The sequence below is a fragment of the Alosa pseudoharengus genome, unplaced genomic scaffold, assembly GCF_046254945.1.
Source record: "Alosa pseudoharengus isolate Yale_2024_CS ecotype anadromous, Long Island Sound unplaced genomic scaffold, YU_APseudo_1.1 YU_APseudo_1.1_scf_22, whole genome shotgun sequence".
In the NCBI taxonomy this organism is placed as follows: Eukaryota; Metazoa; Chordata; class Actinopteri; order Clupeiformes; family Clupeidae; genus Alosa; species Alosa pseudoharengus.
The window spans coordinates 25,090,100-25,103,946 of record NW_027468680.1 but is presented as its reverse complement, the minus strand read 5'-3'; the positions used below and the strand labels follow the sequence as shown (position 1 = coordinate 25,103,946).

Below are 13,847 nucleotides of genomic sequence, written 5' to 3'. Positions count from 1 at the left end.
ATTTCTTTCAAGAAGGGATACCAGAGGGTAGCTGAAGCATAGTGCAGCTTCATAGCAACAAAGGGGTTGCTTTATAAATACCCCATCAATATTGCCCCCCACGCCAGCTGTCACTAGCATCGCCGCTCTCCCGTCCACGAAACAATTTCGCAATAGAACTTTAAAGGGAAAACTCACCGCTTCTTTGTGGTTTATTGTCCTGTCAGGCGGGCCTCTGCGCCATCGATTCTCACTCAGTAGCCTTTTCAGATGCTAAGGGAGAGGGGGGCTGTGGTGGTGGTGTGTGTGACTCGAGTGTGTGTGTGAGGGGGGTGGGGGGGACTGGGGTGGGTGAGAAACAAGAGTGAGAGGGAGAACACAAAGGTATAAAGCGAGCGGAGATGTGGGGCTTAGCAGTCGTAGCGTCCTTCAGCTGTGAAGGAGAGACAGATGCGCTCTTCTTGATTTCTTCTACCATCCTACAGAAGCGCTTCAAAAACACCCGCTCTCGTTACATACAGTATTGAATTCGCACCGATACTGTTGCATTATGCAAATACATTTCATAGCCCAATGAAAAATAGCGACCCTAAAGATCCTGTTATTATTTGATTCTTCTTAGTCCCACCAACCCTGCCTTGTGCGTTCTGTTCCATTTCTCTCTGCTGAGCTGTGGCTTGTGTCGATTCCGCAAGCAATAGGTTACTGAAGACACCGAGCTACCTAATGTTATTACCGTTAAACCTGTGAACAATCATATGTTCAGATATTTTATATTATGAGATGCATTATCTTTAGGTAAGGCTAGAGTATTATTTATTTTTTTCGACTAGGAGCTCCATGTATTTAGTTGAACTAAATATACCTGACAGACCATCTGAAAGGTATATAGCCTACAGTTCATATTGACATACACATATATAGGCCTTATGCTTTCCATCTGCGCTTAAAACGTCACCTCTACATGGTACATTTGTCCACACACGTTATAAGTTACTAAGTTATAAAAATAATCACCAGTCAGGTTCAAACTTCTGATCTTGCTCACTTCACCACCTACATATGACCTACACAAAGTTAATAAATGCATTATGGAACCAAACTAAAACATCACTATATGATACTACACTAAAACATATTTACCTTTATTTCCAGGATACTATTGCAACTGCAGATGTAAAAGGCATTATGGTCTTCAATCAGTTGATATATATATATATATATATATATAGGCCTACTATGTCAATAACCAAGTAAATGATAAAGAAAAGTTTCAAATAAGTGAAATCAAGTAAAGACAAAAAAAAATGTAAGACTCATTTATTTACTGTAGCGGCAAAATTGGCCATTGGTACACAGGGATAATCGTTAAATATAAAATGTTAAAGCAAAGACATACACTCCCTGTTTCAACAAAATGAATGAAAGCCCTCTTCGAACGATACAAATTCAACAACTCAACAATCACTGACAAAACACACAACAGGCCAAAGTCTATAGCCTCCTTAACACATCCTCACTGCAGTTTGACATGTTTTTTTCTCCAGTCCTGATGACAGGATGAGCAGAGCCTCATTTCCCCGCCTGCTGTGCTTGGCGTCGCAGCAGCACGTAAATCTTCTCTTTTATCCAGTCTTTGTTATAGGGCTGGTAGGTCTGCGTGTCCGCCCGGTACCTGGCCAACAGGAGGGAAAAGAACATCACCACCAGTCTAGTTAATAATACATCACTGATAACTGTTTTAGCAATGGGGCAGGTTTCTAACAACAACAAAAAAGTGATTTGTTTTAATAAAGACTGTCTTTACCAGAAAATCTACACAACCGTGTTAGTACCACTGAATGATGTGGATTAACTGAAGAAAAGTTTCCCTATCCAGGCCATTTCAGACTTGCCCTGATTCAAGTTGGTCTACTGTCAGTGATGAACCAAATACTAACAACATTAGTTAATACTGCAGTGCTTGATCCTATGAAGATCACTTACACCCCTATTCCTTAAATCAGGGATTAAAGTGAAAAAAAATCGTTTGACTGAACTTTTTTTAGGCCATAAGTCATACGTTGTTCATATCTACCTATAGAGATAGCACCCCTTTTGCGGTAGCGACCTATTGGTTTTTAATGTACAAAAAGATGCAAACAGCAAAGTAAAGGGAGTATTCGCCTTATTCACACAGCGGCCATTGTTTAAACCAAAACGAGGCTACAGGGTACACTTACTATATAATTAATGCCACCTACAGGTGAATGCATAGAACATAACAATCCTATGGTTTGTGTACCCTGTAGCCTCGTTTTAGCCGCCAATGGCCGCCATGTGAATAAGGCGAATTGAGAGTGTTCTTGATTGAGATTGAGTTTTCCTGATGAACAAAAATATATTTTAGTACCATCCCTGACCATTGCTGATTAGCCATTGCTGTTCTTTTCTACTGCAGCAATATTGTAGAAAGGCTTTAACACACTCTTATTTAATTACTTCAGGCCAAAAGTGTTTAAAGGGGAGATTTTTTTCTTGTTAATATGCAATTCAACACCAAGTAAAATCTATCAAATCAAGTTTGCAAGACTTCCCATTTCCTCATAACAAATCAGAACATTCTAGATATTGTTCATATTTCCATTTGTTGCCTCATCCGCATTTAATGAAAACATGGTAATTTTGAGTTTTACAGACAACTCAGTTTTCCAATGAGCAGCAATACTGTGTGTGCTCATGCAGGAGGTCTGCGCATTTGTAACGACAATCTGGAGACGGCGCTTTTGTCTTCAGCAACAGATTGTATAAGGTTGACAAGAGGTTGCGATATGGTTAAGGACAGGTCGTGTTGCGCTATGAAAGAACATGCGTAGCCTTTCTAAACGTAAAAGCGGTCAGCCATAGATAAACGTAGCCTACCTCTGTCGTGGTGGCTAGTTGCACCAGGTAGGGAAGATGTCCTGAAGTGCACGAACGTTAACCTTATGGCGGTCTTCTGACTGGTGGCGTGCTAAAACGTTTTCCTATTGCATCCATAAACAATTTTCTTGCAGCGAACCGCGCAAAAGCAAACTCCTGTAGGCCTGTCAAACTCGATTCCTTTTAAGGATCCGGGTTATTCTGAGTCACTCACTAAACTGATCCGGGTTGAACGAGTCACTTGAGTCACTTGAGTCAGTATTGCTAAATCGCAAAGAAATTCAGTCCTACGTTCAAGCAGTGCAGTGGGGTGCTTCATTTCGTTAAGTGCCTTCTCATGTTGGATGTGGATCCTCCATGATTTGAAACCAGGTTTTTGCAGTACTTGCATTTAGCCTAAGAGTTTTGCTCTCCTGGTCAAAGTGCATCCACACATTGTTCATCTTTTTGGTGCTCATGTTCAGAAACTTTGATCTTATTGACAGGGAGGGTAGCCTATATTATAATAATTAATTATTTGTTGTTGTTTTGTTAACAATAGAAAATTTGCCTAGGTCTAATGCTACTCTGGTACAATGTTTATTACCACTACTATATACTAATAGTAGGCTACTAGGAATCTATTCTAATAGGTATTATTATATAATATAAAAGCATCAACACCTCCACCCACTCACGGGAAAGAAAGCAGTTTGAGCCAGACTGTTTATTTACCTTATTAACCTAGCCTAAGCAATTGACTTTCAATGTAGACATAGAAACAGGAACGTAGAAATGCCCTGCAGTGACTAAATTATTATTATTGTTATTATTATTATTATTACTACTACTACTATTCTCATTAGGCCTATTATTATTATCACCTTGACACGAGTACCAACTAGGCTACTTGCTCGTCTACAGATCCACTAATGACAATGTAGCCGGCTGATTCGACTGACTCGCACTCATAACAACATAATGTAACCGGTCCGCCCGCGGCTGATCCAAATGACCCAGGTAGGCTAGCCTACTCAAGCAACTCCATACAGAACTTGCAATGTTTCGGACATTGCAACTGTCTTCGCGACCTAATTGCATTTTAAAGTAGGCTATGCGTGCAGAATATATGTTATTTCAGAAGTGAACGCATGGCTTTTGTTGTGGATTTTCTTTTAACCTTGACGAGGAGTTACTCGCTCCTCTAAAGATCCACTCATGACAACGTAGCCGGCTGATTCGGCTGACTCGCACTCATAACAACGTAACCGGCCCGCCCTGCTGATCCAACTGACCCGACTAGCCTGAGCAGCTCCATACAGAGCTTGCAATGTTTCGGACTGTCTTCGCGACCTAATTGCATTTTAAAGTAGGCTATGCCTACGTGTGGAACATTGTATGCTATTTCAGAAGTGAAAGAATGGCTTTTGTTGTGGATTTGCTTTTCACCTTGACGAGGAGTTACTCGCTCGTCTACTGATCCACTCATGACAACGTAGCCGGCTGATTCGGCTGACTCGCACTCATAACGTAACCGCCTGGCCCAGCGATCCGACTATAACCCGGGTATACAAAGCAGCTCGTGCAATGTTTCGGACTGTCTGCGCGACCTAATTGCATTTTAATATGCTACATCTATACACCAAATCTAAAATATGCCTAGGCTACATGCAGAACATTAAATGTTATTTAAGAGGTGAAGAATGGCTTTTGTTGTGGAATTGCTTTTCACTTTGAGGAGGAGCTACTCGCTCGTCTACAGCCACTCATGACAACGTAGCCGTAGCCGACTCGTACTCAATGTAGCCTAACCGGCCGGCTGATCCAACTAACCCGGCTCTGAGGGAAGTTAACCAGTTATCTCAGACTGCCTGCTCACTCAGTCGCTTGAGTTTATTTGTGGAGTTGTGGTTATCCTAACGTTACTTACGAAATTGTTACATTTTTGGCAGCAATGATGGCTAGTAGGCTAGCTAATGTTGCAAGAGGTTTGTGTGTGGCGCTGTTTATCGTTTTAGATTGAATTGTAGTAGGACTCAACTGATCCGAGTTAATGATACTAGAGACTCGCGACTCATGGGTTAATTTAAAGATACGGGTGAAAGATCCGAGTGAATCACGACTCAAACCGGCGTAAACTCCTGGCACTTTAATTTCTTTACACCATGGCTTGTTAGTTCTCCCCCGTTTCCAACAGCTGCCCATCTGCATTTATTTTTTAACTTTTGACACCTGCCTTCCTTTAGCAACAACGCATCCATGACAGCTAGTGGCCTTGCCAAATAGACGCACACAAATCATGACGCTAATATGCGAGGTTCTGGTAGGCCCACTGGTTATGGTTTTGTGCTATAAATTAATAATATTTTATAGCAAAGTTTTAAGTTGACTATTTTAATTGTATGGTTATTTTTTGTCAACATACACTCACAACCTATTGTCGTTAAAAGTGAGGCCTAAGCAAAATAGGCTACAAGGCTGTCTGTGCGTCACAAACACGACTGACCCCCTTACTCGACACGCTCAGTCAAAACCTTCCGTCGCAAATTGTGAAAAACATTGTTGTATGTCATAACAGACGGGATAATAAATTGCATAGGCTACGGTTTATATTGCGTCGCTTTACACATAATGTTAGTTGCATTGATTAAAAACTGTAACAATAATAGTAGCCTACATCGGGTGGCATAGCAGGCTATCTGTTCAAGTCATAGGTGACACCCAAAATGAATGACCTCCCCTGACAAGAGTTCGCGATAGTGTCTACATTGATGCACGGAAAGAACACAGCCTCCGAATTCGCACATAGAGCTCACAATATCATATCCAAAAAAGTTAAACGGATTGGCCAACCTCATCAGCTGTCTCGATTGTGTCACTATAATCCAACTTTTAGACCGTTATAGTCCTCCATACGTGTTATTTTTTTGAAGCAAACGCCCGAGACAAGTGTGTAGCTACAACATACAAAGCGAAACTCATGGCTGACGTAGGACGTATCTTCTTGAGCGGTCACGGATTGAGACACAGAAAGTTCTCAAGAACACTATTAGGTCTTTAAACATTTACCTAATATTTGTAGTTGCCTTAAAAAAGGAAAAGCAAAGGTGACAGTCCCCCCCCCCCTCCTATTTTTTTTCTCATCGGATCTGCATCGATCTCAAATATGACATTTCTAAAATCAAATTGACGAAAATCCGTCTTATGACGGAGAACTTTAATCATTGCTTAAATGCTTTTGAGGTAACATTGTTGAAGTAGCGGTTAATGACAGAAAATATGTTGCACAGAACCTAAATGGGTCATTCTGTATCAAAACAGACAAAATCCAGGAAAATGGTTGCTGCACCATCTCAGACTTTGCTCAACGTTTGTCTACCTAATATTTAGGTCCCAAAACTAAGGCCTGTAAAATAAGAATTGGAATTAGAATTTGGAATTGCTCTGATGAGGCGAACTCAGCCTTGTCTCATTTTTTACTAAATCTGGAATTCCTGCACCAAAACTGGCTGCAAAACTGAAGTAATTTTCATAAGTAATCTGTGACAGCGCAGAAAGAACCTTATCTAATTTTGACACGGAATGACCCAAAGTATAAGTATAATTACTCTTTTGATCCCGTGAGGGAATAAATGTCTGTTATATGGCAGCTGTTTACCTTTTTGTACACTTCAGGGATTCCCTTTGTACTTCTTTGGAATTGAGTAAACAACTGCGTTTAAACCTTAGTTTATTTTCACTGCTAGTTACGCCCCTGCTGGAAGTCATACTTCAATGAACCTTTTCCAGACCCACTCTCAATTGAGAAGCGTCTGGTGTCAACAAGGCTATAAGAGAGCCCTAATGCACTATATCATTTGACAGAGGTATAGTCCTGTATGAACTCAGAGAGTTCCAAGTCTAAGTCTGAGAGTGTTGAGTGTTAACATTCAGACTGGAAGTTATGGTTACGGTTATGAGATTTGGCAGACACTTGTGTCCAAAGAGACATACAAATAACAACAGTGCAATAGTTAAATTTAACAGTAAACAATTAAAAAAGTTGGTAGTAAACTATTTAAAAAGTTGGAAGTTGGACCAAAAGGCTTGTTCAGCAAATGCCGAACACACTTTTACACAAATCCCAAGCATTCATTTGTTCCAACATTCTTTCTGGCAAAGTATCTGAAAAAACACTGACAGGAAAAAAAATAAAAAACAGATGGCCTGTTAAAAAAAGCAATTGGAATAGAACTAATGAGCGGTGCTGTGGCGTTAGCAGCTGCAGTGTCCATATGACATTCCAGTAGCAACATATTATCAATTCTAAAACTGATAGTTCCGGTCCTTGATTGTGATTGGCTGAATCACGTTTGATGCCGTTGTAAAATCCAGCACAAACATACACCTTGACCGCATTCCGTTCTATATTACTGCGCTACCATAACTTGATACAAAAGTCAGCTGCGTCTCGACGTTGCTTGGCAACCATTCAGATAGAGGAAATATATTTCTTGCTGGAAGAATGACTATCTATGAATAAATCGTTACATTTCTTGTTGCTTTGCCTTTACTTTATATAACTTTGCCAGGTATTTATAGCAACAGTTTTAGAAAAGCAATAAGCCACTCGACTCCGCTAGCGCGTCGTGCCTAACAATGCCCCTTAGCTGTTGTAGAACCAGTGTAACCTACGGACTCGAGTGGCTTATTGCTTAAACATACTGTATGCTTGATTAGAAGTAGAAACTAAGAGTAGGCTAATGTTAAAATAGTTAGCAAACACTGCTTTGTTTATCCACACTTCCACACTTTGTACTTCCATGCTAGTTATCCAAGGACAGTAGTGTTTGCAGAGTATTGGAAAGCAACTTTTTTGCCACACATTGAAACCACAAGGCACTTCAGTCAGTCAGCATCGCAGCTAATTCTTTTGAAGTCGGCTTGGTGTGCACTCAGCTTTAGAGGAACTTGTTTGAGCGAAGGTTTATCCAATATAATCATGCACAGTAATGTAAAGTATGAGTCAACTAAATACTGATTGATCATGACCTAATAAACCAAAATAATCGCAAATGATGGGAATCATCTATTCATCATCAGCAGCAGGTGTAATGGTAGCCACCTGGGGCCGTATTCACAAAGCCTTTTATCTTACCACTAGGAGTACTCCTAAATCTCACTAAAAGATTTTAACTAGTGTAACCTGCGTTGTGTTGAACCTGCGCGATTCAACCCTGCACACGCCCGGACTCGAACTCGCGAAACAGCAGCACCTCAGATCGGGAGGCGAGCGCGCTAACAATTGAGCCAATAGCCCAGGCTACTGGCTCGCATGCCAGCAGCACTCTTGAGGCGTCGGGGAGTGAGGTTTACCAACGTTCCACAAGCACAGCTAAGCTAGCTGGCATCCGTTACACTAGGACTTTTCTCTTAAAAGTTATTCACAAAGCCTTTCAGACCTACTCTTAGTAAGGAAAAAACTAGGAGTGAGTCTTCGTTGCTATGGATGACGTCATTACTCATGCACGAGTTTGAGTGAAGTGGCCACCTTGATTGGCTGATGATTGTAACGCGGGAATGATTCCAAACACCTCCCTTACAATGATGAGTGACAGGTCTGAGAATGCGTGCGCTACATAGGTAGTGCGAAGAACGGAAGATGATAAATAACTGAATAAAAAGGCCTAGCCTAAATGAATAAAGAGTAAGGCAAAACAAATAGCCTAGTAGCCTAATGAAACATACGGATTGATGCAGTATCTTTGCAACATTATTAAATTAATCTGTCACCATATGCCTACGTTTGCAAAGGGGTCATTCCACGCCAACGCAGCCACCCATGTACATGACACCTCTCAGATTTTGCTGAAAAGCGGTGAATATATGCCTTATGTTACCAAACAAAGGAATCTGAAGTTTCAGGTCAACATCTCAAACGGTTTGCCCGTGGCGTCCATTTGAATTTCGGGTGCCACGGCCCTAATTGACACAATGGAATTTCACATTTCATCCTTTGCCATTTTTGGAAGCCTATAACGTCTGTTCTAATAGTGGTAGAAGGCTGGAAACTGGTATGGTAGTTCATTGTAGCCTGTACTACACAATTCTGGAGGAATCAACATCCTTACTTTTTGGGTGAGAGGTGGGTCACCAAAGTCCTAAAAAATGTTGACGGCATGTGTGATTTTTCACTTTTTGGGTGGCCGTAGCACCACAATTAATGATCATATTTATTCTAATTGATTATTGATATATGATTATTTGTTATATGTGGGAACCTTGCCCTTGCCAAAATTAATTTGAAGAGTATGGTACCACTGGTGGGGGTTTCATGGGGGTCCAAAAACCCTCTCCGGCAGAGGTGACTCTTTTGGAACCCCATATTTGGACCCCAAAATGACCATGTGGGCACTTGATGATCCTAATAGGATTTATACCAAATAAAGATACATATTTGTTCTTTCTTTTAATTAAATAAAACGTTTGACTATGAAGCTCCATAATATGAATTTTATTCTTCATAATGCACCATTTTGGACATTGTTTCCAGAAGTCTGGAATGTAGATCAGGGAGAATTTAGTGATGATAAAGCATGAAAATAGTGGAAATAACTTAGTATTATGCTCAGTGATGGCAAACAATTCAATACTGAGACTGTCATGGATTAACCCCTTATCCCCCGTTAAAGAGACCCTCCATTAAACTTCAAAATTGATATAAAGCAATGATGTGATCATGTTCCACTGATCATTTTGGCCGAGGCGTAACATCTCTCCAGTTCGCACGTTTTCTCGTGTTGTTTAATATCTTCTGCACTAACAAAGAAGAATGTAATGTTCTTAATGTTTTCTGCAAGTCGCCTTTTTGCAACATTGCATGGGAAAAGCCCATGTGATGGAATTGGCGGAACTCTCAAGCATCTTGCAGCAAGAGCAAGTCTGCAGGCCACTGATGTAAACCATATTCTGATACCAATGGAGATGTTTCAATGGGCAAAAGAAAACATTAAGAACATTACATTCTGCTTTGTTAGTGCAGAAGATATTAAAAAACACGAGGAAACATGAATTGGAGAGATGTTACGCCTCGGCCAAAACGATCAGTGGAACACTTACTTTATACCAATTTCCAAAAATAAGATACAGATAAAAATAGTATCACAGGATACAATATTCACAGATGTCGATGCAGGACAACAATCGGATTCAGAATACTACAAAACACCCGGAGGTAGAACACTCACAGTCAGATCAGCCACAAAACTCAGTTTTTCAGCCAGGAAAATACATTGCCTGTATCTATGATTATGACTGGTTCATTGGAAACATTGTTGAACGTTCAGATGAGAGCCATTTTTGGACGGGCTTCCAAAAATGGCAAAGGATGAAATGTAAAATTCCAATGTGTCAATTAGGGCCGTGGCACCCGAAATTCAAATGGACGCCACGGGCAAACCGTTTGAGATATTGACCTGAAACTTCAGATTCCCTCGTTTGGTAACATAAGGCATATTTTCACCGCTTTTCAGCTAAATCTGAGAGGTACCATGTACATGATATCCCGATATTGGCTGTTTTCACATGGAATGACCCAAAGAGGAGAACATTTTAATTTGATTCACAATGAAACGTTACATTTAATGTACATGTTGACAATGAGCAGTTTTGGTTGTTGTTGGTTGCGTTATTGCATCCCTTTTATGCCTACAATGCGAAATTGTTCCCTCACGATTGGAAGCTCCTGTTGCCGCATACGCATTTCAAAACATCGCAACGTGAAATGCCACAAAAAGCTGTTTGTGAATAGGTCTTAGTGAGTCCTCTCGACTTCTTTTAAGCTGTCCCAGACTTAGGTGCTACTTTTAGGTCTAAAATGCTTCGTGAATTACTTTTAGTGAAAAAAATTAGGAGTCCTAAAGTTAGGAGTGACACGCCCATTATTTTTAGGAGTTGCTCCTAAATTCGCCACTTAGGAGCTACTTTTAGCCTTAAAATTCTTTGTGAATACGGCCCCTGGTCTGTATCTATGCAGTACGTACATTGGAAAATCTCCCTCCTGACACCTTAAGAGTAATGCTGGCAAGAGAGCTAGCTGCCTGGGCTTTTAGCTTGATTGCTAGAACACTCCACTTCCGATCCAAGGAGCTGCTGTTGGCGAGTTCGAGTCCGAGCGGGTACTGGTCTGAGCCGCGCGGTTAAACACAACACAGAGAGTAATACACCGGTACAGTTATCTGCAGTCAGTGTGCTGATGCAGATACTTATGATCCATACTAGAGCATAAACGGCACAATTACAGAGGTGTCAAGAAATGGTGTCGTTTCTGTTATCTTTTCAAATCTAAATAATCATATGGGGGCTTAAGACTGCAAACGAGCACTCGTACACTCTATGATTTGACAGCGGGACCAATCATAATTTCTTCCCTCAAAGTCTATTGTGCTCATTGTTGATTTATGAGACCAGCTGAGAAAGCTATCAGTGCAAATCTTTGACTTCATCTCCTTTCAGTGATGTGGCAGATGTCATTTATCTTAGTTGTACTAAGTATAACACATTTTACATGCCAGAAACCAACACGACCAGAGGCCAGGGACAATTGAGTGACTTGGACTAGACATGCATTTAAAATACAACTAACACCATGTCACATTATCACTGAAAGTATGCTTCAACCAAAAAGAGTATACTTACACCAAACAACTGAGGTCAGCCAGATCGTCAATGAAATCAAACAGTTGACTGATGTCATACGTGATTGATGGACTGTTTGGATTCATCCTCTTCAGATGCTCCTCATACATTTTACATACACCTGCACAGAGGTGCACATCATCATTTACACCATAATTTATAAAGAGGGCATAACACATTTACCCCAGAGCAGAATGTGAACATAAAACACGTGCATACTCTGAAGCTGACATTTACTCACCTTCCATGCACTCATTGACAGACTCGTAGTCCGCATATGTCCTCCCCTCTGGCCTTTTGGTGGGCTGAACCAACAGGATGGTATGTGACTGCGGGGTGATAACAATGGTCTTATTAGTTCCATACCAGTAAAAAAAAAGGTCACACAATGATTTAGGGTGCATAACATCAAACAGAGTCCTTGTCAATACACACAAATCGTAATTTAGTGAACTGCTGTTCACAAAGTTAACACTATAACTATATAACAGAACTTCTCTTCCTATATTAATAACTGATGTAACAACGTGGTCCGCATAGATCTGCGTTACGGTAGCAGCTAATCTAGAATTGTTTTTCACATTTCTGCCTCAGTGACACAAGTCACACAATTGACAACATATTCAATATTCACATGATTTATGACCGGAGGTGTGTCTACCGACTCCGTCCCATCTTCAAATTAACTTGTTGAAAGGCTGTTAGTGAAGCTTGCAAACTTAGTTTACATTGGATTCACGCTTGGAACAGATGCATTCATTGCAACGGTAGCCTAGCCAGCTAGCCAAGTACCAATTAGCAAACTGCAGGTAGCCTAGGCAATAGCGACATGTTTGAAGCGTTTAAATGTGAATGTTAGCTATTGACGAATACTTTGGGCATATACATTGTTAATTTAACTTTACTACTGCAAGCAAGTGACTTACCATTGTGAAAATAAATGTATACGCGTTCTTCTTATGAAAGTGTGTGTCGTGCGCCGAATCTGCTGTGAGGATTTTCTTCTATGCCTAACAATGCAATTTTCTCCAAACTGGCATACTGCCCCCTACTGTTCAGGAGTAGATGGACATCTGATCTGCTTCAGCCAGTTAAAAGCTATCTTAATCAATACTGTTCTATCAATACTGGTCCTGGCTCTGTAAATACCAAGATATTACTTAAACATTTCCAGCCAATCATTGTCTTGACTCAAGAGCATGAGAATTGGGAGCTGTGTAATATTTGGCTGCATTTTGAGCTACTTTTCACCAAAATCTGCAACATAGACTTATGGGAAAGTAAAAATGAAATCCTGAAAAAATAATTTGAATATGACACCTTCACAAATAAACCAATGAATATTGGTTTAATACATTTTATGAAATGAATCTTGAAACTAAATGGCACAGATCTGGCACAACAAAATATGAAGAACAGAGGACGCAAACATTTTTTTTCAGGAAATTAAAATAAGATTGCTTAGGTCTATAAAACCAGGCCCACAAAAAGGTGGCCTAAATATTGCAGCATGTCTGTTCAAGAATGTTGTGTTGGCTTGTTAATGTGTGTAATGTTCCACGATAGGTTGTTACCTGGGACAATGTTAGGGTGCCACCCCTTTTTAGTGGTGTGGGTGTGTTGGGGCAGCCGTGGCCTACTGGTTAGCGCTTCGGACTTGTAACCGGAGGGTTGCCAGTTCGAACTCTGACCAGTAGGCACGGCTGAAGTGTCTTTGAGCAAGGCACCTAACCCCTCACTGCTCCCTGAGTGCCCAGAGTGCCGCTGTTGTTGCAGGCAGCTCATTAAAAAAAGTGTGAATATAAATTAATTATAAAAGTGTGCCCAGACCAGTGAGGTTATCGTGGCTGTTTTAAAGCAACTCCGCAGCATCCAGCCACAGAGGGGGAAGAAACTGGCTCACTGTATATGGGCTTTCCAACAACACAACCTTTATTTTTGCAGAACACAGAACAGTTCTACCGCTTATAGGCCTATACAGCCTTCAAAAATGTAGTCCCAAATGCAGAACCCATCAGGAAGTCATCCTTGCAGTGGAAACCCTTTATTGTCCAGTTCCCTTAGTCTGCACCAGAGACTTTATGGTGAACAATGTTAACCCATTAAAATTATAACAATTATGGACAGAGAAACCAAGGTAGGCATAATGAAATGTTCTTGATAGTGAGTTCTGGTGATATGTCGGGCAGTTTTCACCACCTGCAATGCATAGCCATCAATGCATGATGCTATTTCCAGACCGGATCGACATACAGTTTGTGAGTAGTCTATACTGTCAGTAGTCTACAGTGGTAAACAGTGTCCTGAGAGTT

At 40.7% G+C, this 13,847-nt stretch overlaps 1 protein-coding gene across 1 annotated transcript; it reads right to left on the bottom strand.

Moving 5' to 3' along the window:
* Positions 1 to 1,283: 1,283 nt before the first annotated feature.
* On the bottom strand, positions 1,284 to 12,549 carry LOC143139392 (enhancer of rudimentary homolog). Its single transcript, XM_076299993.1, has 4 exons — positions 12,462 to 12,549; positions 11,777 to 11,864; positions 11,536 to 11,656; positions 1,284 to 1,654 (listed from the first exon to the last, which is right to left on the bottom strand). The coding sequence occupies exons 1-4, from the start codon at positions 12,462 to 12,464 to the stop codon at positions 1,552 to 1,554; spliced, it is 315 nt and encodes a 104-aa protein (XP_076156108.1). The 5' UTR covers positions 12,465 to 12,549; the 3' UTR covers positions 1,284 to 1,551.
* Between the last annotated feature and the right edge of the window lie 1,298 nt (positions 12,550 to 13,847).

Excerpts from the sequence above, each read along its gene's own strand:
- LOC143139392 (XM_076299993.1), bottom strand. Across the intron at positions 11,657-11,776 it reads TGTCAATGAGTGCATGGAAG|GTGTATGTAAAATGTATGAG; the intron begins GTGAGTAAATGT and ends ACCTCTGTGCAG. Across the intron at positions 1,655-11,535 it reads GCTGACCTCAGTTGTTTGGT|GTACCGGGCGGACACGCAGA; the intron begins GTAAGTATACTC and ends CCTGTTGGCCAG.